This window comes from Peromyscus maniculatus, chromosome 20 (genome assembly GCF_049852395.1).
Source record: "Peromyscus maniculatus bairdii isolate BWxNUB_F1_BW_parent chromosome 20, HU_Pman_BW_mat_3.1, whole genome shotgun sequence".
In the NCBI taxonomy this organism is placed as follows: Eukaryota; Metazoa; Chordata; class Mammalia; order Rodentia; family Cricetidae; genus Peromyscus; species Peromyscus maniculatus.
The window spans coordinates 20,241,294-20,265,517 of record NC_134871.1 but is presented as its reverse complement, the minus strand read 5'-3'; the positions used below and the strand labels follow the sequence as shown (position 1 = coordinate 20,265,517).

The 24,224-nt window shown below is 38.2% G+C and overlaps 2 protein-coding genes across 5 annotated transcripts in view; both read right to left on the bottom strand.

Moving 5' to 3' along the window:
- The window catches only part of Angpt1 (angiopoietin 1), a 256,084-nt gene that overhangs the window by 144,137 nt on the left and 87,723 nt on the right, over positions 1-24,224 (bottom strand). The gene's annotated exons all lie outside the window — the stretch shown is intronic.
- On the bottom strand, positions 19,332-20,517 carry LOC143269724 (ubiquitin-conjugating enzyme E2 variant 2). Its single transcript, XM_076555802.1, has one exon. It carries the CDS (start codon positions 20,505-20,507, stop codon positions 20,070-20,072), a length of 438 nt encoding a protein of 145 aa, XP_076411917.1. The 5' UTR covers positions 20,508-20,517; the 3' UTR covers positions 19,332-20,069.

The following is a 24,224-nucleotide window of genomic DNA, read 5'->3' as shown; positions in this document are numbered from 1 at the left end:
GAGTACAGAGGCAAGGGAAGATAAATGCATATTTCTTCAAGAGAGGCCCAGGCTCTGTCCCTGATAGACAGCAGGCAAGTTTGGTATGGTGACCTATTCAAATAGCTCTTCTGGGCTCCAGATCTAGTGTTATCTGGGTTTATCCAGGAGGAGTTTGCTTTCAGAGTGGGGGGAAGGAGGGGTACTAAAGGAGAAGTTTAGGTGCTATCATGACGAAGTGCCTGTTTTATCTCACTTGTGTAGCCTATTTGGAGATAAAATGATAGGACCCATCTTGAGCTAACAGATTAACAGTAATGCCTTCAAGCCTCTTATCCAAAGTGCAGAATACATATGTATGTTTTTTTTTTATTCCCCAAACTATTCCTGTATTCAGGATGGTTTTGCTAAGCTGGTTCTGCCTTGTTTAATACTTGTACAAATTTTTAAATTCATCATGTGGAAAGGATAACATCATTTTATAGCAATATGGAATATTAATTGCCCATTAACAAAGTAATATCTCTTCTTAGAGTTCCCTGTTGGATCCTCCCAAAAAGCCCAAGAAATATTACATTTGACAAATTTGTCTGGCTGTTTCTTACAAGTGGGAACTCTCTATAGACTAAAGACCATCTAGATGATATTAATGATAAACACTGAAGAAATAAATATCACAAGGAAAGAGAAAGGACAACTCTAAAAGCTGAAACTGTTGAGAGCAGAGTGAGCTCTTTTCTGAAGGGCATCTGAAGAATGTCTTAAGCTGAGCCTGCATCCTTCCTTCTGATGTTCCTCCAAGTACTCATGACCTCTCAGCATCTGCAGACTGCTACCTGGGATGCAGGGAGGGACCTCATGTGGGGCTGGAGAACTGGACAGTGACCTTGAAGATTTCTCCCGTTTTTATGTTGTTTTTTTAAAAATTCCACTTTCCACATTTTTTATTTAAGATCTCCAGGAGGTTGGAAGGGCTGGGGAGATAGCTCAGTGATTAAAGAGTGCTTGCTATGTCCTGAATTCAGATCCCAGCACCCGTGTCACCAGCCAGGCATGGCCTTGTGTACATCTGTAACCCCAGCACTGTGGAAGGAGGAGAGAGGAGGATCAGCAGGGCTTGGTGGATACTAGTCTAGCCAAATGAAACAGTGTCAGGTTCAGGGAAAAGGCAGAGAGTGATACAGAAAGACTTCCTCTGGTCTCTATTCATACACACACACATACACACACACCACATGGGAGGGGGGAGAAAGAGAAAGAGAATCTCTTATAGAGGGTACTAGAACATTCATAATAATTCAGTACTTGATAATATTAAGTTCTACTGAGTAATTTCTCATAATACCATTGTGCCAATTAAAATGATAGTAAGCATTTGTACATCAATGGATATGAAAGTCATAACAAAAATGGAAGATTCAAGTATTTCTTTCTTTTAATGTTTAACTTTGATTCAAGGTACCAATAGGGGCATTTCATAATATCTACAACAAAAAATATGTCACTACTTCTGTAAGTGGGGAAAAACTAAAAACATGGATTATAATACTTAGATTGCTTTGAAACATGCCATAGTTATTTAAGTTACTTCCCCGGTTACAGCTTTTAAAAATATATGAAGAGATTAAATACCAGTTATGATCATTTGTTGCCGTTGTAGAGGGCCTGAGTTCAGTTGCTAGTACCCGTTTAGAAGCTTTCAACCATAAAGAGCTTCAATCTCAAGGGAACCAACATCCTGTTGTGCACATACACTCATACAGGGAAGACAGCCATACATGAAAATGACAAATCTTTTATAAAACATATATAAAATTTATAGTTCTCGTTGGGAAGAAAACAATAGTTAGGTTTAAAAAAAAAAGCCAAACTGTATTTCCTACTTTTGAGTGCCCAGACCTGGGAGCAAGATTAAAGAATTGATCTCAGGGTGTCATCAAGGAAATTTTCTTCCTTATTCTTTAAGAAACTCTCATTCCATAATACTAGTATAGGAAACAGCATTGTAGTTACACTTTCAGAAAATGTGTTCTGATACTATACACTCCAGAGACTGCAGACTCCAAAGCTAATGTTGCTTTCTGACTGACTGTCATCTATTTATGCCCAAGGTAGCTCCGTGGTAGATGTGTAATGATAATATCATCAACTAGTGATCCAGGAGAAACCAGCTCTTGTCTACTCTGGAGATATTGTCACAGATAGACTAAATACCATGCTGGGTAACTCCGGAGACATTTGTCTGTCTTTAGTATTACTGTCCTGTCACGTGGACAAATTGTTTTTCATTCATCTCTGCATTTTTATATCCTTTAGATATTGCTATAAACAACAAAAGGCATTTAAGTAGAGAATCTCAACCAAGAAATGACAATAAAAATCCTTGAACTCAGAGCAGCAATAGCTTCCTGCTTAACACATGCACAATAATGGGCCCATCAACAATCCTTCTTGGATAGTGGAGAGGGAGCCCATAGGGCCCCACCCCTCCCTGAAGAACTATGGGTAGATAGTGATTGTTAGGAGAGGGGGGCATTATAATACCCAGTGACGGGGCCACTGAGAAGTTGCCGTGACTCAAGTGCTCACTCAGGTACATTAATGAAATGCAACAAGAAGACATGAAAGTCAGAGTGGGGAGAGGGGACCCAGTGCGAGCAGGAATATGAGAGACTAACTAGAGGGGATGTGTTAAAGTGCGTTACTAAGAAATGATGAAGAATAGATAATTTGGAAATGTTACAGCGTCTGGAAAGAGGGATCAGTGATTAAGGGCCCTTGCTGCTCTTGCAGAGGACCCAGGTTTAATTCCCAGTACTCACATGCCAGCTCATAACTATCTGTAACTCCAGTTGGAGAGGATCCAACTCCCTCTTTTGGCCTCTGTGAGCACCAAGCATACACATGGTGCACAGACATACATGCAAGCGAAACACCCAGACCAGATGCATAAAATTTTTAAAAAAGATAATAAATGTTTACAGATGAGACAACTTTGTAAGTTTTATCTAAGGTGCAAGATTGCTTTACAAAGGAATTTTTAAAATGTGAGATCAAAACTAAAAGCTCAGGCACAGTGAGGAAGGTCTGAGCCAACCACAAACAACCAAGAAAGTCTCCTGGCTAGAGAGATGGCTGAAGGTTAAGAGCAGGTACTGCTCTTCCGGAGGACCGAAGTTCTCTTCACAGCACTGACGTCTGCTGGCTCACAACTACCTATAACTCCAATTCCAGAGGGATTTGAACCTCACCCTCACAACTATGTATGTGCACACACACACACACACACACACACACACACACACACACACACACAGGCATGTTTGCACACACACATAAAATATTTTTTAAAGTTTCTCACAAAACTTTAAATGCTACACATGTGTTATATTTATTACAATGAAAGATGGGTTTTTTAAATATTTTTTAAAAGTAATTACTACACAGATAAACATAATGGCCTTTAAAAATAAGAGTTAATGGAGATATGTAAGGCTATTTGATTCAAATATAACTGAAAACAACACTTCTCAGCTAGGTTGTTTCAAACCCTGACTACAGTAGTCACAGCTTGCCATTTTATATACTGCTCAGCATTTCATGACTCAAGTAAAACTGAGCAGAACTGACTGACTGGCAGTTCAGCAACTCTCCTTTTCATTCCATAGTGAAAATTGCCAACAAGAGAGTAGTCAGATACTGTTAACAGAAAGAATCAAGGGATGTCGAAGGACTGTAGCCTCATCCCCTGAAACTCTAGAGTGCCTGATACCTTAAGGAGTCACGCATTAATCACTTACTTTCAACTTCTTCAATAATGACACCTGTTACCCACAGAATAAACATGTGACTTTTTTATTTATAAATGCATTATGACAACACTTTAAACCTTCTTCCTTGGATGAAATTCATGTTTATTGTTTTTCATCTATTCTCCCTTCTGGAAATGGCCTCAGACCAAGGATACCTGAATAGCCTATGGCTAACACAATCAAAATGATGTCAGCTGAACAACTTCAGTCTTAAGTGATATGGAGCCAGACACTTTCTTTCTTATGTGATATGGAGCCAGGTGCTCTTTCTTATGTGATATGGAGCCAGGAGCTCTCTTTGTTAAGTATTATGGAGCCAGACACTCTCTTTTTTATGTTATATGGAGCCAGGCGCTCTCTTTCTTAAGTGATATGGAGCCCAGAGCTCTCTTTCTTAAGTGATATAAAAGTTTTTGTCCTTGTCATTGTCTCTTCCTTCTCCCCCTTACCTTCTTTCTTTCTCTTCCTCTAATTCCACCTCTTCTTAAAAATGGGTGGGAGAGAGTCTTTATAACCAGAATTTTCAGTAAGTTTCTGGCTGTAAGCCAAGTATGGTGGCTCATGCCTGTATTCCCAGAACTTGTAAAGATGACACAGAAAATTGTCATGCCTTTGAGACCAGCCTGGGTTACATAGGGAGTTTCATGTCAGCCAGGGCTACAGAGACCCTATCTGCCTCTTTTCTCTTAAAATAAGTTAACTAAGGAAAGTATTGAAAAAAGAGAACTCAGAAGCAGCAAACAAGGTTTCAACAATATTTTCTCATTTGCATCTACATTCCCTGGCCTGTTGCAAGGCCACAATCTTGCTTTGGGTTTTGGTGAGATCATGTTAAAAGTCATTAATAGCCAAAAGGAAAGTCACCTAGCCAAGTCATACTTTCTCACTCAAAAAATTTTATTCTACTCAACAAATATCCAGAAGCCCAATCTCTTAGTTCATAGAAGAGTTCAGCATTCAATGATTCAAATTCCAAAGTTGAAATAAAACTAAATTGAATTCTTTATTATCTAGGTTTGTCTGATGCTGCCTTCCTTGTGAAGCAAGTGAGGGCTGAGCTAGCTTGTTTTCATGTGCTGCCTCTTCCACTGGGGTTTACGGGAAGGATGGAAACATTAAGTATTTGGTGATATAATTATATGTATGTATATATATGCATATATGTATGTATATATGGTATGCAGATTCCTAAATAAATGCAATGAATGTGCTCAAAGCAGTAGAAACAATTTCCACAAATGCAGTTTCTTGTGGGTAAGGACTTGAGTTCCTTTAAATATGGTAAGTTTTACAGTTGCTAATTGGACATAAAGGATGTACAGCATGAAACTGCTTAGCATACTAACGAGTTGTGAACACATTTACATTTCAGTCTAAACTGTTGTGGTGGATTGAATGAGAATGGTCCTCCATAGGCTCATATGATTGAATGTTTGGTCTCCAGTTAATGGAACTGTTGGGAAGAATTAGGAAATGAGGCCTTGTTGGAGGAGATGTGCCAATGGGGCTTTGAGGTTTCAAAAACATGTGCCAGGTCTAGTCTGTGTGTCTGTCCTGTAGTGGGTAGCCATTCCAGCTTGGATCTGGAAATTCCAACCCCCATTGAGACTCTGGCAACTGTCACGCCTACGAGGCGGGGCGAGGGGAGACGCCTGGGGACCCGAGTGCAGGATGGGCCAGCGCTCTCTCTGTGCGCTCTCTCGGTGCTAGGACGCTGAACAGTGAAAGGTGGACTGTGCAGAGCTCCGGAGAACACCGTTGGATTGCAATACACCTTCCCCAGACCCTGCGACCTACCCATTACTTAATTTGTGAGTTACGCCATTAAATAAATATCCTTTTAACTACGTGGAGTGGCCAAAATAATTTCTCCAATACTGTCCATCTCTCTGTCTCTCTCTGTGTCCCTCTCTCTCTCTGTGTCTCTGTCTCTCTCTGCCTCTCTTGTTCTCTCTATCTGCTACCTGAAAATTGGGCTGTAAAAGTGTTCAGCTACTGCTCCAATGTTATCCCTATCTGCTTCTTGCCATGATGATGATGGACTAACCTTCTGCAACTGTAAGCAAGCCTCCAGTTAAATATTTTATAAGAGCTTCCATGGTAACAGTAGCTAAGACACTGCTTCTAGTTGAAACAGCGTCACAAAAGGCTTGCTTTATACAAGCAAACAGTTTTAGGTGGTTTAGCTGCAATACCATGAAGCATCACTTTTATTGATAATTCTGAACACAGTAGGCTAGGGGGATGGCTCCATCCAAAGTGAAGTGCTTCCTGTGAAAGCATAAGCACCTGAGTTCAATCTCAGCACTCCTGTAAAAGCTAGGGGGTGCCTGGAATCCCAGCACTGCAGAGGCAGACTGGTGCTTGCTAAGCTGTAGAATGGTCAAATCACTAAACTCCAAATTCAGGTGACAGATGATTTCTTAAATGATAAGATAGGAAGGCCATTAAAGAATGACACCTGATGTCAATCTCTGACCTCCACATGGCATACTCACATATGTGCACACACGTGAGCACACACATATTTGATGTCAGGTGCATGATGCCAAGTAAACTAGTTTGTGTTCAATTTATGCTGAAAAATCTCCATCAAGTGTATCAGGATTAACGCAATTGTCTTTAGTTTCTTTTAAGGTCTCCTTGATCAAGCGAAGCATGAGAAGTTTTAATCAAGGATTTTCCTGGCTGTAAAGGCAGGTCCTCTTTTTTAAGCTTAAAATTCCTTATAAATTTCAAACTTTCTGTCAAGTGTGAATATGCCTTTTGAGTCAAAGTGTCAGAGATCTTGTGTTTTTGCAGGACTCACAAACATGAGAGGTCTCTAGATAGGTCACAGAATCTACTTCTGCTCTCGACATGGACTTACATTAAAACTTTTGTGGACAGAGAGCTATCCAACATCATTTAGATTTAGTCTCCAGGGAAATCTAAATATACATTCATTTATTGTTATTATTGGATTGATTATTTTTTATTTTGTTTTTCAGATCTTTTCCTGCAGGGGTAGGGTGGGAAAAGAGGAGAAGATTGATGAGCTGGAGAAGCAAGAACTGCCATCATGTCACTAGTAAACGGGACCTGAGATGACACTGGGGCATTTTCTGTATTTCGTAGTTCTCGCTGTTCTGGGAAAATCATGAGAAATATTCTTCCAGAGTTATTTCAGTAGCTGGAACAACCAAATTTGGAAGTCATAAGATCACATGAAATGTAACAGAAGTTAGAATATGTATTTAAAACAAGCAAACAAAGTTCTAAACTTCCATTGGGATTTTGGGATTTCATAATATTCAGGTTCTTCCTAGCTTGAATCAAATCAGTTTCAAGGCTTTGAAAATATACAGTATGCTGTTACATCCAGTGAGCAGAATGGATGTTCAACATTTATTCAAAGATGGGACAACTTCCTGAGCAAGGTCTCCATCCTACCTCCAAACCCAAAGTTTTGTTTCATGTTTCTAGACCTTCTTTCTAACCTTCTCAATCACTAACGATAGTCTTCAAAAACAAGGAGAGCATGCTAGCTGGCATTTGAAGACCTGTTTTCTGAAAATAGCAGCTGGACTCCCATGTTGCAGAATGTTACAAAAAGAAGCCGTCAACAGAACCAGTAATAACTTCCAGTTACTGTATGAGTGGAACTTTTTGCTCCTTCAGATATTAATCAGCATGAAAAAATGTGCCCGTTTCTCCCCAAATGTTTGTGTCAAGCCCTTCATTTTGTTAAATTACAAAATGTACCATGCTAAATAATAGAGATACGTAGACTCACAGACATAAAACAATACCAGTTGTTCAAGATCTGTCACGGACAATAAGATAGCTGGCTCACAAGCTTGCCACAGTTAGTGGCTACAAAATCTTCTAGGGACATGTAGGGGTTCTGATTCCAAATGTTTTCCCATACCATGAGAACATGCACTCTGATAATCCATGCGACAAAATGACATGTATTCAAAATGGTCCACAACACTGACCAGCCATACCTCAAATGCTACCATTGTTGTGAGATGCCAGTTTCAAAGATAGGTAGTCACATTTGTTTAGCAACAGGGACAAAGGAAATTTCAGGGGAACCAGTTTATTTTCAAACCAAGCTTGGTCCTCATCACAGCCATGTTCAGCATAAAAAGTACAAGTGAGATTGGTAGTTCCTGCTCCTTGTAGACTCGGCCTTTGCTAGAACACAGTGGAGGCCTCCGGGCATCCCCCAAATAAATGGGACTCTTCGTGAACTATATATTTACTGAATGCATAGCAACTCACTGAGGCAAGACTACAATCTTCCCATTCTCACTTGTGAGAAATTAGGTGAAGAAAGAGAGGAGTTAGCTCATTTTAAAGCATTTACCTAGAAACATTGGCTCATCTCCAACATCACATGCCTGTCTATTATATATGCAGATCATAGGCCAACCTGACACAATGATGACACTCTCAGAGTACTTGGCCAATTTCATTCTCTGCTGTATTATTTTGACTGCCTAGAACAGTAGCCAGCACATAACAGCATAGTATTATTCTCAGTGAAGGGTCAATGAATTCGTGAATGAAAGCTTTTACACTAATAAACATCAAACATAGACCATGGAAAAAACTCTAATTATCAGCTAGAAAATACAGGAAGATACTGGCAGGAAGTAATCAGGTTTGTTAAGCAGCGAACAGCACTGGGATGCTCTGGTAGTTCAAAGTTCTTTAAAAATAACTGGACACATACAGATTTATAGCAGTGACAGCGAGGAAATGGCTACTCTTCAAAAATGTAAGAACGCCCTTCTCTCCCCACCCCCATGACTGACTTTGCCATAAAACACTCCTTCTAACTCTTAATCCTGCTATAAAAGTGTTACCTTTGAAGTGTGTTTCTGGGGCTCTTGTAATCTGCTTTGTGGCTTGCTGACTAGGCAGTCTTTTGAGTGTATAGATTTCTGCCATTCTGTGACCAAGACCTAGATAAAATGTTCAAAATCTACTTCAATTTTCAGGCCCCATAGTTTACATGCAATTTTGTAGCCTTTTAACAGCATATTTTCAGTAAACTATAAATATCAACTGACCATATGTCACTAAATGAAATGTAGATTGTGCATTTTCCTTTCTTTCATGCTTATTATACTAAAAAATACTTATGTACATAATATTATAATCTTGTAATTATATCATAGCTACAAAAATATAATAATTATAATTTTAAAATACCACTGACAGTCAAATAATAATAAATCAAGTACATAACAAGATAATATATAGATAGCAGTCCCAAAGGAGCACTAAAGTGCCAGAATTTTTTTTTTTTTGGTTTTTTCGAGACAGGGTTTCTCTGTGTAGCTTTGCGCCTTTCCTGGGACTCACTTGGTAGTCCAGGCTGGCCTCGAACTCACAGAGATCCACCTGGCTCTGCCTCCCGAGTGCTGGGATTAAAGGCGTGCGCCACCACCGCCCGGCTAAAGTGCCAGAATTATTCAGAGGCCCACTGGAACTCTTGGGTGATTCTGGGTTTGGACAGTTATTTTATTCTGTCAGCCTTCTATGATGCTGAGAAGACTAGAAAGAAGAGAAAATGAACTACCAATCTGAAGTGACCTGTTTTTAAATCCACAAAGGATTATTCATCAGGGAGGGCAATGAGTGGGTTGATGGGTGATCACTAGCCAAAGGGTATTACAGATGAATTTTATGTAAAACTTCCATGAAGTTCAGCAGCCCTTTGATGTAGGTCTATAACATTTGAACTTAAAAATATGGTTAAACTTACTATAGAATTCAGATTAGTATGTTCACTGTAACACACACACACATATAATGTATATATACACACTATACATATAGAAAATGGATTATATTTTGTTGTATTACTAGTTGTTCATTTTATAGATATTTTTGAGATGGGGTCTTATGTAGCCCAGGCTGGCTTTACAATCATTATCTAGCCAAGCAAGGTTAGCATTAAACTCCCTATCATCAAAAAGGTGTCTCCATATACATTTTTGTTTTATGGCTTTTCTTCACTGAAACACACTAAGGGAAAATGAACAAAACATCCAAGAAAACTATACCACCAGTGGTCAAAACTTCCATTACCTTGAAAATACAAGTCTATTATTTTGTTTTTATAGTTAATTAAAACAATGACATCTTGATTTTGTTTCTTCTCCATTTCTTCCACCTCTAAGAATTTTAGAATAATAAAGGAATAACCACCTCATTGTGGGGTGGTTATTCCCTAAGTAGCTGAAGGGTCATAGGAATGGTTCTCCTTGGAGATCTAATATAATGACTCCATGATTTTCAAAGAGCATGTGTAAATAACTCCTTCATGTTACCTAGTTTGTCGGAACAGGAAAATGAGAAAGAATTGAATGCAGACGATGGACACAAGTTATGAAAGAAGATAAAAAGCTAATTGTTTTTCTACTTCTAATTCTGTCCTGGATTTTTTAAATTTTAATGGTCGCTATTTCATATAATATATTTGATACTGAATGTGTAAAATTTAATGTGAAGTTTCACAGCAACTGTTTTGAATGCCAACTCTAACAGTTCATTAAGTTGCATAGAATTTAGGTCTGGTTAATTTGGATGTTTAATATTCTTATTTATTTACAGTGTTTTTTTAAATAACAGAGTTTTTTCGAAATGTAAAACAAAAGGCTTAATATTTCATAGTTGAGTTTATCCTGTGTCAAAAATTCATGCTGACTCATAACTGTAACATTATATTCCAGGCCAACTTATGGTCTTGGCAGAAAGACAAATCACAGAGCCAAGAGCAAGGAGAGGGGACCTCAGTGAACTTATACAGAGGAAAACAATAGCCCAAAATTAAACCTCAGACTGACATGTGTCTGTTACTAAGACAAGATGAAAGGGAGTAATGAACAGCACAAAAACTCATTCTTTTACTGAGACTAGATGAGTCTAGTTGGTCTGCAGATATTAACTTTGTATTCTCACAGAAAGCCAAGGGAAGGGCTCGATTTTTCACTCTGTCTCTTAGGGAGACAGTAAACTCAGGCAACGACTGGTTAAGTGACATTCCCAAAGCCAACCAAGCAGAAAGCAATGTGGTTAAGAATCCAGGCAGTAGCATGTATGCTCTTAGGCCACACTCTTAATTCCTAATTCAAGCCACTGTCACAATTGAGAAATATAAGAATGGGGAATAGAGAAAGACAATCAGGCTAAAATACACTTCAAAGAACTTTAAAATTATATGTAAGGTTAACTAAGCTTTGGGAACTGAATTCCATTTCTAAGAAGGTTTGCAAGAAAACTTTCAGACAAGCTTATGAATTATATATTGAACATTGACTATTTCAGTTTTGTTGGAGAGATTGAAAATTCACTTAGATGATGTTTGGATGCAGAGAACAAAGTAATTTGATTAAGTTAGTTAAAACAGTATTAGTTTATTTGACAATAACATTCTTGAACCAGGGAAATGGTTCAACTGGAAAAGCACAAGCCCAAGGACTCAAGTTCAGTCTTCTGAACCCACAACGGGAAACGTGGTGGCTCATATTTGTAATCCCTGTGCTGAGGGGGTTGGAGACAAGTGGATATTAAGGGCTTGCTGGTCAACCAGCCTGTCCTAATGGGAAAGCCCCAGGCCAATAAGAGACTCTGTCCTAAAGAAGCAAAGTAGACAGTGCCTGAGAAGTATCCCCTGATACTGACTCAGTTCACACATAGGTGCACATCCATGCAGGTACACACACACATAGAGGTCTATGAATACACACACAGTTGCATGCACATACACATGTATACATGCACACACACACACACACACACACACACACACACACACAGGTGCGTGCACATACACATGTGTACCTGAAAACACACACACACACACACACACACACACCTGTCAAGGAAATCCTCCTTTTAGTTCAGTGGTACATGGATGTTATCAGAGAGTCCCCCAAATCTTTTCACCATCAAACTCTACCATCTTTGAGATCATGTGGGTCTGAGGCCTCATTTCTCATGGTCCCAAAAATATTTTTGCAGTTCCATACGTCAGATCCTCACAATTGTATCCAAACAGGGAGGGGAAAGGGTATTTTCTCCAACCATGTTTGCTTGTTTGGTTGGTGTTTAGCAAAGTTGAAACCTATTGTAAGAATGTATTATTAACCTACTGCTGAGATTTGGGCTTTCGGCCCACACTTTGAGGGCTAAGAAAACAGCATGCAAAGCTCTCCTACAGCCTCTGCTACAGTAGGGAGGTTTTCCAAGGGGTGAAGAGGGTCCATGTCACAGGCAAAGCTTTAACCTGAAAAAGGGAATATTCATCTGGTAGAGTCCTTCACTGCTATTACAAATGACAAGGACAAAGAATTCATGACATGGGACAAACCAAACATGTAGGAAAGTTGATAAACACAAAACACAGATACCATAATGTTAGTACCTCTGTGTATGTGTGTTTGTGTTTGCAAATGGATTAAAGTTTTATTACTTTGTATTTTATATAAGATCTGCTATTTTTATATTAGCTTAACTTACATTTGTAATAAAACAGACATATTTTCAGTTTTTGAAAAGCAATCTAATTCAAAGAAAAATTATTTTCTAACAAAATATTGGTGTTATTTGGGTGTGCTGGGAAGCTGATAATTGAGCAGTCAAAAAATGAACAAGACATCTTTATCAAAATTTATTTTGCATTACTGTTGTGAAAAATGAGAAAGGCATAGGAGGAATGGTCACTAGAGAGTTTTTTAATAGGAAAAATAAAAATGTTTTGGTAAGAGACGACGATCCGACCCACAGCCTTAAAGAAAGGGCTGTTGCAACTTAATATATTAGATGCTTTCCTCCGTGGATTCCTCCCCCTGTGAGAACACCTTCCCCTCTTGCCAAAATCAGCTTTGTGCTTGCCACAGAAATTAAAACAGTTTGAAGGAAGAAGGAAAAGACTCATATTGTGTGGAAAGTAATTCACAGTGCTAACTACGTGTTGATATCTGCCAATATGTCAGTGCTTGTTTTAAGCACAGGGATAACACTTTTCTTGGGTCATTGATCACTTTAAATCATTTTAATTGTGTGCTTTACACTAAATACTTCTTGCTGCATAAACTTCAGACAGTACTGAAGAATAAAAGTTAAAAATAACATTCCTGCTGGGCATGGAGGCGCATCTTTGTAATCCCAGCATTTGGGAGGTGGACCCAAAAGGATAAGGAGTTCAAGTCTAGCCTTGGCTTCAGAATGAGTTGGAGGCCATTCTGGATTACATGAGACACTGTCTACAAAACATAAAACAAAACCAAAAAACTTTAATGTGTTTTCTCAAAGAAAACTTGATTAATTTTCTGCTAAAAATATAGTACTGTGAAACTTAGCATTTACCTCTTCAGCTATTTCCCTTAAATTCAGATATTTTAAGCTTCACTTGAATCATAACACACTGTTGTGCCTGCCATGTGCCTTTTGAATTCCAGTAAAACAGTAAAATATATCTTGCATAGTTGTCCACATCATTGCATGGCAGCTGCTAACTTGATTTGCACATCCTTCTTTGGATGGGCCCCATATTTTGCTTTCATAAAAAAGCACTGAAATCAGTATTCTTGAAGATTATACTCCAATAAGTGTAGATGACACATTTAAAATGTCGTAGTGACATACTGCCCTCCCCATGGACAGTGCCAATCAGAGTTTGGAAATGACCTGCTTCTGTCTTAAGCTGAACTGAACATGAACAGTGTAGGAACAATCACCGCACTTCCTTTAGCTCACAGCTCTGAGAGTAGGGGTAAAGTTGACCTGCTCCAAACTAATGCTTCTACTATAGAAGCATATTGGATTTGCTCTGGGTCCTAATTGCTTGAGATACCTGGTTCTATACCATATTATATAAGCCATGCATATTTTAATAGGAAATGTCCTATTAGGTACTTAAATGACATTTATAATTATCATAGAAATGAATACTAATTGTAGTAATTTTAAGTAAAAAAAAAAAAAAAAACATTTTTAAAAGGGAAAGATTCCCTTATAATTCTACCACCATTAGTTTAGGGCTATTTTTTCCTATCTTGTTATCTAGAGTTTCATTTTTTATGTATATAATATATATTAACTATATTGTGTAGTTTGTTATACTTCTAATTACATTTAGAAAGCATTTATTTTCAAAACTGAAATCACATGCATATACATTGTTTCTTGTCTTTTTTCTACTTAGTGGTATATTATGAATAAGTAAATCATCATTTTAAATCATTTCAAACTACAGCTAGCATATAGTTATAACTATGAATGGTTTAGGCTTTCCTTTTTTGGAATTTATGCTATTTAATATTTTGTTTAAAATTTAATCATGGAAATTATTTATGCAGGCAAAAATTGATGAGCTTCTAGTGTTTTCTTTGTATAAATTACAAGTAAGATTATTGGCTCCAAGATTATAAATATTGAATATTTATAAATATCCTCTTATTTTTTAAACTGTTTCAGACTACGTATACGCATATGTATATTTTAAGAGTTTACATGTGGGGTGTGTGTGTGTGTGTGTGTGTGTGTGTGTGTGTGTGTGTGTGTGTGTCTTAAGTGCCTGTTTGTTTTCTGATGAGAGAGAGAAAGACAGGATATGGATTTGGGTGAGTGAGGAAGAGGGAAGGATTAAGAAGGAGTCCAGGTAGGGGAAATTGTATTTAAAACAGATTGTATGAAAATGTCTATTTTCAATAAAAATTAAAATGATAAAAATAGAGTGCCTATACATTTAAACCCTTAAAGAGTTTAGATGATGAAATCACAATTTTATTGTTTATAATAACATTGTTTTAAACCTTTTATTGTATCTATTCAAGTATGGAAAATTGCTGTGGGCCGCAGGAATATATCATAAGAACTCAGCTGGTTATGGCAAAGTCACTACCTGGAGGGATCATGGAATTCCTCCAGAGGAAGCCAAATCCCAAGGAGTTTTTGGTGTTACTTGGCTTGTTATATATCAGCTGTATTCTGTTATGAAAATCATGTGTGCCTTCATAGTTTTCCCAATTGACTTTTCCCCAAGAAGGACTAACAGTGTAGACTGAGCACTCTCTGGACATACACATTCCAGGTAATTTGGAGAACAGCCTCAGGAAAAGCTTTCTCTGGAATCAGATATCTCCCTTGGCCACTTTCAAGGACTACAGGAAACACCACCCAGGTGGGCGCCCATTGTTAGTCCCAGGTGGACTAACAATGATAACAGCCCACATGCAAGTCTCCTGACTTAACGGTAAATTCCACAAGGGGACACCGCCTAGGTCAGGTAGACATTAAGTAATAGCTTTACACAATTTAGCTCAGACCCCTCCTTTCTTACAGCCTTACTAACTTTATAGACCTCTAACTACTTACCTAACCACTTCTAGGAATATTTAGATAACCTTCTGTGCTAACAGCTATGCTCAGCCAGAACTCCCAGTTCAAGCCTCCCTGTAATTATCATTATTGGTAGCATCCGGCCAGGTCCATCACTGGATGGAGGAAAGTACCTTATCAGAGATACCTTTGTACTCTCTAAGAACAGACTTAAGCATCCAGGCTACCTGTTTGAGAAGGCCTGGCGGATGTGCTAATTAAGCTTAACTTCCTCCTTTCCCAAACCTTACCTCCAGTTCCAGATCTCCCTTTAACTATCACCAGAGGCATCTAGCTGTGCACAGGTTGCCTAGAGACTGAGCACACTTTCCCCCACCCTGCAGAAAAACGGCAGACAGCTTGGACAGATAGGAGCCACAGGAAAAAAGAAGACAGTTTTATTTTCTCCCATTGACCTAGCAACTTATAGATTTTTAACATCCTTTACCAAACACATTTAAGATTATAGTTGTGCACATAAGATCCCTCTTCTTAGATATTACCCATATTTAGCCTTTAGTTAATTCATTAGTCACTTCCCCTTTGGGTCACAAATGGTAATTAACAACTAGTGCCCTTCTTTGTAATTCTTATCAACCCCCCATTTGATCCTGATAGTGGACAATCACTGCCTGAGGAAGTTCAGGCTGAGTGTCCTGGGTGGAGGGGAGGATTGTGATTTTGGGGAGATATATAACTGTAAAGCAGAGGACAGAGAAGAGAAGAGAGAAGAGAATGGAAGAACTAGATGGGTAAGAACTTGAGAGGAACAAACTGAGATGGGAGAGAAGTAGATTGAAGGGCTACAGCAGAGTACTAGAGGAACGAGATGGAAGATGAGGAAGAGCCAGATGAGAGAGAAGGAGACAGGAGAGGAGATGATATGGGAAGGAACAAGATGGATGAGAATCTAGAAGGGGCAGAACTAGACAAAGGAATTAAGATAGAACATAGAAGGGACAGTAGATAAATATAGAGAGAAATCAGGCAAGGAAGGAGCTAGACATGAGAACAGAACTGAAGCTGTGTATAAAGGATGTTATGCCAGAGGAATTAAAGCAAGTGGACTATAGAACTTGGTGTGCTGAGATTCAATTTACAGAAAATAGTCCTCGCCGTCAGTAGTTCTCTCTCCTGAGCCCCTGGGATGTATAATATTGAGGCTGGTCCATTTAATATTATACAAGAGAAAATTATGTTTATTTTCTGTGGAATCTCGTATCATATTCTTTAGTCAGTGTTCTATCCATTTCCCTATATATATTCATATTTATTCATGAAAACTCTTTGTGTATAATGACATTAGCATTTGTTTTAGATTCTTTTTTATATTGAATGCATCACATTAAAAATACACATGTTGTAAATATAGATTTAACTTAAGAAAATTTTATATTTGATAATATAGAATGAAACCAAACATGGAGAAAATGTCATCAGGTTAGAAATCCTGCCATGCACAAGGGCAAGGCAGTCTTTCAGTGACATTTTCTATTACAAATGACCACTAGTAGCTAAAATTATAAGAAATGTCTTTTATGAGGACTCAAGAATGAAATTGTATCACCATCAAAAAACTCTTGAAAAAAATAAATATTATTATGTATCTCCTTTCAAGTTTTTTATATCATGGAGTAACATAAAGGAAACTCAAATTCTCTTGCTTTCTAGGCTTCAGCAATATGCCTGTGCTTCCCTTTTGTTATTTATACCAATACAGATGGGGAATAATGATAATAGCTATCTTACAAGGTTTTGAAAATAATTAAATCGTGTAATTTATGTAAAGCACTTGGTATAATGCTTGGAACAAAATTGTTACTCCATAAATCATCATAAGAATGACTGTTTTAGAAGTATTTTTATACTTTACAAAGAAATTCTTTCTACCATTAAATCCTTCAGCAAACAAAAAGCCATTTTACATAAAGTTCACTCTTTTAGGAAACTCCTCTAAGTGAATTTGTGTCTGCTGAAAGCCTGCTAGTGCATTGGCCTTTTGAGAAAGTGCAACATCTTTGAAGTGCTGGTGACTCAGATTGATGTGTTCCTTCCTCTTTGGTGCTCATTCTTAGCTCTCATACAATTGAAACAGAAAAGACAGGGCCGGGGGGCGTTCTGTTCCACAATGGTGATTCCATAGAGTTGACCCAGGCCATACATATGGCCCCCAGTAGGTGGATTTTATTTAAATTAATAAGATTGTTCTATGTTTAATTCATGATGCAGGAACTTAAAAGCACCGTGATAGAGAGGGAAGGTCAAAACATAACTCATTGCAGATCATATTTCTATAAACGGCAGGCTGCCTTTTTGAAGTGGATACACCAAATATCAAAAGACACATTGTGAAAAATATCAACATAGATAGACAGTATGCATCCAGCACTGAGGGACAGCCTCTGAACTTAGCTCTCTACTTTGTGACTTTCGTTTTTATTCTTAGCTTGCATGTCTTCGTGCCCAACTTAGAAGGCTGTGCTTTGCATTCTGAAGGAAGATGAGAATATTGGTTTTATTATCCTGAGATGTAGCATCCCTACCCGGATCTCACTCAAGTGCTTCGCATCCCCTGCAGCTTGCATAGAAAATGATGGTTAGTTCTAAAGGGGAAAGGTCAACACATACGTCTTCCCTAAAAATTACATCCCAAAAGAGGCAATGAGTTTGAAAGAGAGCAAGGAGGTGCATATGAGAGCATTTGGAAGGGTAAGGGGAGGAGAAAAATTATATAATTGTATTATAACCCCCCAAATAAAAGAAATAATAATAATAATAATAATAATAATAATAATAATAATAATAACCCAAGACAGCAGCTTAAATGAACTGGGAACTGGTAATGGAACACAGTCAGAGAGCAGGTTAGGCTCGTTGCTTGGTTTGTTTTTCTTTCTTCTCCCTCCTACTTGCTGACTTTGGGTCACCTCACTGCTCTTGGTACCTCTATTAGAGGGTGTGTATGCAGGGTCAAGCAGAGGAAGGGAGAAGATCATCAGTCAATTTTGCAGCTTGCTAGCTGTAAAAGAGAAAGATTGGGTTGAAATGGATGAGCACAATGAGGACTGGGGATTATCTGTGACTTTCAAAAGCCATTGTTCCTTTTTTATTATGAAAACCAGCGGTGGGCTGTAAGCTCACTTCCTTATTCACACCCATAGTAGAAAGTGAATTCAGAAAGCATCCCCATAGAGGCCAGAACTCAACTTTCAAAGTAAGAGTAATGTACAGAAGTGCCATTGTCTTTAAAAAACAGCCGTTAGGTCAGACACCAGAAAAAAAAAAAAAAAAAAAAAAAAAGCCAAACTCAGCTGTTTCCAGAGCTCACTGTTGTCAATGACTTCGTGGTTTTACAATAATAATGTAAAATGTGCCTTCAGTGGTGTTTTCCATTTAATTCAGTACTTTTAAACATCTGCTTTCTTACCCATACATTTCTTGTTGTGTACACTGAACAGCAAAATAAAATGTTATCTTGCGAGAGCTGTTGGATGTTCCAGAGTTTGTTCGGTTAGTCTTAGAAAGCAGAAATGGTGATTTGTTAGAGGGAAATTTTACAAGTTGGAAAAGATTGCTTTAGAGAAGGTTTTGTTTTCCTTTATCTGTCTTGGTATTTTTCACACAGGGAAAAAAAGAAAAGTGTACTTCTATCCGCTGCTGAAGTGCTCAGACTGAAAGTAGAAAAATAAAGACAGAGAGAAAGCTGGGAGGGGAGGCCTCTGCTGTCTTTATGAACGGCTACTGTTCAGAGTCACTCTATCCCACTCCGTAGAAAGCACACGGATGCCAGTGAAAGATGTTTAAAGAGTGATAACGGATTGCAAATAAGGGACTCTTATCTTGGGACTTGGAAAGTAGACAGGAGGAAGCAGGGCCTATTTTGTTTAAGGCTTACCCCCGAAGCTGAACTTTTATCTTTCATAGGTCTGCTTGTGTGCTTCAAAAATCTATAGCGGAGCTTTGGAGTTCAGACAAAATCACACAGAAAATAAAGCTGTAGCATTCATGTAAAAATCAGTAATTTGAAGAAAGATTAAAAAAAAAAATGTTCCCACAAGCAGTGTTAGGAGAATGTGTGGCACTATGACATGTTTTTGTCAGGGACATCGGCATAAGAGACCCCAACTTTATCCTCCACTCTTTCATTCCAGTGACCCATTCTTTTTTTTTTTTTGAGGACACATTCCGTATTTTATTTACATTTCAAGACTAACTTTAATCTCAAAATCACATATCCATACACCTATTTCTTTTTTGTTGACTTCACTTAAAACTTCTAAGCATGTTTTATTAAACAAAGACTGTAAACAAATATTTATCATGTCTGTTACATGTAACAAACGGGAACAGCTTTTAACAGAGATTCATCAATACCCCCCGAACATCTTTTTATTATAAATACAGGTATCAAAACAATCCTGAAGCTATTTTTGATGCTATAGCAGTCAGCACCCACACCCGCACCGCTTCAAGAGTGAACACAATTGTGACTACTCATTATACCTGCTACTTTAAACAGTTCACTGTGGTCTAAGGACGATGGATAAAGCATGCCAGTTCTGTTCTTCCTTCTTGAGACAAAGGTTTTCACTGCCATCTGACACTCCTTTGTCATGCTTTTGTCTTGAAAACCTGAATTCATTTTGAATACTTCAGGCTCATGTTTAAATGACAGTGCTTTAAGAAGAAAAAGAAAAATTGTGCTGCACTTCTCTTGTTACCTGAAAACATAATAGGTGTACATATATTAAATATATTCTTACAACTGTCCAGGTCATGTTTACCAGCTGGAATTCTTTTACTTAATGTGTGGGTATTTTGCATGGTGATATTTAATCAAGACATTAACATGAGTAGAAGGTTGTTGATTTAAGACAAGTTTGAGATCCACTAAAATCAGTTGTTGTACGTCTGTCCTTCCGGTGGCTGTGGAAGCTTCATATTTTCTTTGGACATCATTAGACGTCTTAGCTCTTGGAGTACAACTTTAATGCTATAGGAATTTTGCCATTTTGCTAAAACTGGTATGCTTCGTGCATCCACCATTCCACTAGAATTATTGATTCCATTCATATTAATTTTTGTTACAAATCTAACTGATGGAGGAGCTTCTGGGTATTTAGATCCACATTCTACTTTCAGGCTATATATTCTGTTTTCATAGTTTGTCCTTGGTGGCCCAATAATCATGCCTGTCCACCTTGTAAGTGTCATGTCTTCATCATCTTCAAGGCCCCAGCTAACCGTACCATCACCTACTCCTTTCTGTCCTTCTTCAAGTTCTTCCAACAAGCGAAAATTCCGAGGAACTTTAACTCCTGTGGAAACCGCCATCTTCTCCTGCTCCCAGTGACCCATTCTTGCAGTCAGAGATTTTCCTATAGTCAGTCATAGTTCCTCAAATCCGAAAACATAAAGTAACTATGATCAGATAGGAAGCTCGTTTGTATTATTATTCACATAACTTCCCTCTCTGGCTAATGCAAAGGGCACTGAGGATTACAACATAAAAGGGCTTCAGAATTTGGCAAAGGATATTTTAGTCTGGAGCAAGGGAATTGTTTATTACCCATCTTAACTGTCAGAGACCAGTATCTTCGAAGCCATTTCTGTCATCTCTAGTTGATACAATATTCTTCATTCTCCATCCTTAAAGAGAAGAAGGAAAAGCAGGGGACAACAAAAACCTCTTCACACAAAGATCCTGACCCTCTTCACAGTGAGATTTTGTAAGGGCAGCCCCCAGTCTGCTGAGCAGAGGCCCAGAGGGAAGTTTCCCTTCCCGTTCCTCAGTGGAACTCCAGCCTGAATGTTCCGGAGAAACTCCTGGTCCCTCAGCCCATGTTCTTTGTCTGCCCTGGTAGGTTCAGGTCCTCCCCTCCATCTCTGCATGGACAGCAGTCTGAACACCCTCTCCATTGTTTCTTCCTTGGAATACATCCCTTACATCAGAAGCTCTCGGGTCTCAGCAAGCTACATTTATCCTTTCCAAATACCCAAGAAGACCAATAAGATTATGGTCATTCCTCCTGCTCATAGTGTTACACTTCAGTGAGGGTGAGAAATACTTCCTTCTAAAGACCTTTCTAAAACCAGGACCCTTAGGATTCTTCTTAATGACTTCTAAACTTTCAGAACAACATTTATAAATTGCATGGTTTATCTTCCTTTTGGTCTATACCACGGACCTCCTGAAAATTAGGAACATTTGATTATATCTATGTTTTGGATCCTCTGTATTTTGCATAGTGCCTGGAATGTAATGCCTGTCAGTCCTAAATAAATGCTGAATCCATCCATCCTTTTATACATCCATCCATCCAACCAGATTTGTTGAGCCAGGTGATGTGCTAGGTGACAGGAAGGTTATGACAGACTCAAGGGAAAATAAACAGGGATAGGCAGGCCCTTACTGCCCTTCAGATCTCATTCCATTGGCAGCTGCCTGCTTCACTTGTGTAGTCAGCCCTAGACAAAGGTTAGAGGGTGAAGCAAGACCAGAGCTCGCAAATTGCTGGATTTGCGATTTGGATTTCAGCAATTCTGAAAGCATTTCAAACTGTTGCCTTCAACTTCAAGGCTCCTAATACTCACCCGACGAAGGCTTTTAACAGTTTAACCTTGTAATGTCCTCACTCTGTGATCTGCTCATGGCGATTGGCAGCTAGTAGGATTGAACCTCTAGGAACTGAGGAGAAAGCCTTTTGGATGGGATCCTCGAGCGCTGAAACTACATTTCCGACTTTCGGCTTTCTTCAACTCAGACAGCATGTAGAAGCCTGTCTTTCAGCACCACAGTCCACAAAGGACACATGACTGTCTGAGTCACTGCTGGTTTCTCAGCCTGCCTTTCCCGCATTCTAAAATGGGAGCTAATTTTTTTTTTTTGATGACTGAAACTGTGTGTCTAAATAGCAAGGTGCTTTATTTGAACCTCACACAAAGGAGATTATTTCAGCGAATGAATTAATGATAGCCTTAGTTACTTAGTAATTTTATATGACAGTGGATTTTATATTATTGCTAAAGTGCCAGAATGTGTGAGCTACATAGGGAATAAATAGAAAGCCTGGTAGTTTCTCTGGATAGACAATTATGCAGTCAGCATAAAATGTTCAATTAGTACATATGGATGAAAGTAAAGTAGTGAACTTTTTTTAAATGGGACTTCTGTAGCTTGTGATTTTTCTCTCGGAAACTTTGCAGTTTATTACTGATGTCTTTTTATTATTACGTTTCTTGCTGCCCAAAAAGTTAGGCAGTAGTTTGTGCCAGTTAATTATCAGTTTAAGATTTTGAAAGCATTCACAGCTATTCTTACTATAGCCATACCATGAAATAAAACTTTCTTCATGGACTCACATAACAGTGCACTAATGAAACTAATAAGCAATAGGCTAAGGATGCAAAATCCTTATATCTTAGTTGAACTATTCAAGAAATAAAGATTTGTCATATAAAATACAGATATGAAAGCTTATCCTTTCCTCATTTTTTTCTTCAAAAAATGAATCTCTAGACATGAAAACCGTGAAATAAGCATTAAATTCGTAAGATCTACTCTTTTAACATAACAGCATTCTGATCTCTATACTGATTCAGAAAATACACAATTTTCAAAAATAATCTTTGAAGAATCAACTTAATCATGTTATTACTTACTAATGCATTATTTGGAATTCATTTATTCTTAATTTTAAAATATTCCTTCACTTTTCTGATATCTAGATGTCACTTTATCTCTCCTGTATAGCCCAACAAAATTAACAAAGATGCTTTTAAAACACATAACAAATTCAAGAAACTATACATAAATATTACTTAAAATGGGACTATTGTAGGAAATTTGAATTCAGATATGTATGTGTGGTTACTGAGATTGAGTGAAAAACTTATTTGGGATTTGAAAACAAAAGCCAAGCAAGTTGGGAGCTAGATTCCTGGTATATCATAAAGAAATGCACATCAGTTGGTAACTTAGGAAGTGTTTTACAGATATTGAACCTATTTCAGCATGAAGAATCAAGGCAATTAAGATGTGCTTTGACTTGATGACATAAAGTCCAAATCCAAGGTCAGCTTCAACATCAGTTGCTTCACCCGCTAGTCATATCAAGAGCACACAATCACTGCCTCTCATCTTTTGGTGATCCACAGTGTTGGGCTCTATCCTAAAGTTATTTTTTTTTCTGCACCTGTTTGATAGAGGGACCAGATCAGAATACTAAATGCATCCCTTTTCATATGCAATCAGAGATTCTAAACCTTGATACCTTTGAAATTGAGCTGAGAATTTGTTCATGTGGAAGGGCCAGTCTTGTAGAAAGCTTATCATCATCTACTGTTTCCACTTAGCATCCCACAAACTGTAACAATCAAGAATGACTCCAGGAAGTCAAGGTGGCTCAGTAGGTAAATGTGTTTGCCACCAAGTCTGAATTCAATCCCTCAGACCCACATGGTAGGAAGAAAGGACTGACTACCTCCCACATGTTATCTGACATCCACACTCAGTCCCTGCCATACACATAGCCTCACACACTGCGGTCATTTGAATGAGAATGGTGTCCATAGCCTCATGTATTGAATGCTTGATGAACAGTTAGTAGAATTGTTTGGGAAGGATTATGGCCTTGTTGGAAGAGAGGTATCACTTGGGGCTGACTTTGAAGTTTCAAAATCCCATGCCGTTCCCAGTTAGCTCTTTTTGTTTCCCTAGAGCTTGTTAGAGCATATATAAGCACTCATCTACTGCTCCACTGCCATGCTCCCCATCACGGTGATCATAGACTCACTCTCTGAACCTGTAAGCTTCCAATAAACTCTTCTACTTGGTCATTGTGTCTTATCACAGCAATAAAAATGTAGATAGATAGATGATATAGATAGATAGACAGACAGACAGACAGATAGATGTTAATAAACAACAATGACAACAATGGCTCCAACAAATGTCAAATGTTTTCTAGAGGGCAAAATAGCCCATAGTTGTAGAAGAAAAGCTTTCTAGAAAAATATTGTAAAAATTTTCAGAAGCCCTAGGAAAACAAC

Coding starts and splice junctions, on each gene's coding strand:
- LOC143269724 (XM_076555802.1), bottom strand. CDS start 20,507: ATGGCGGTTTCCACAGGAGTTAAAGTTCCTCGGAATTTTCGCTTGTTG.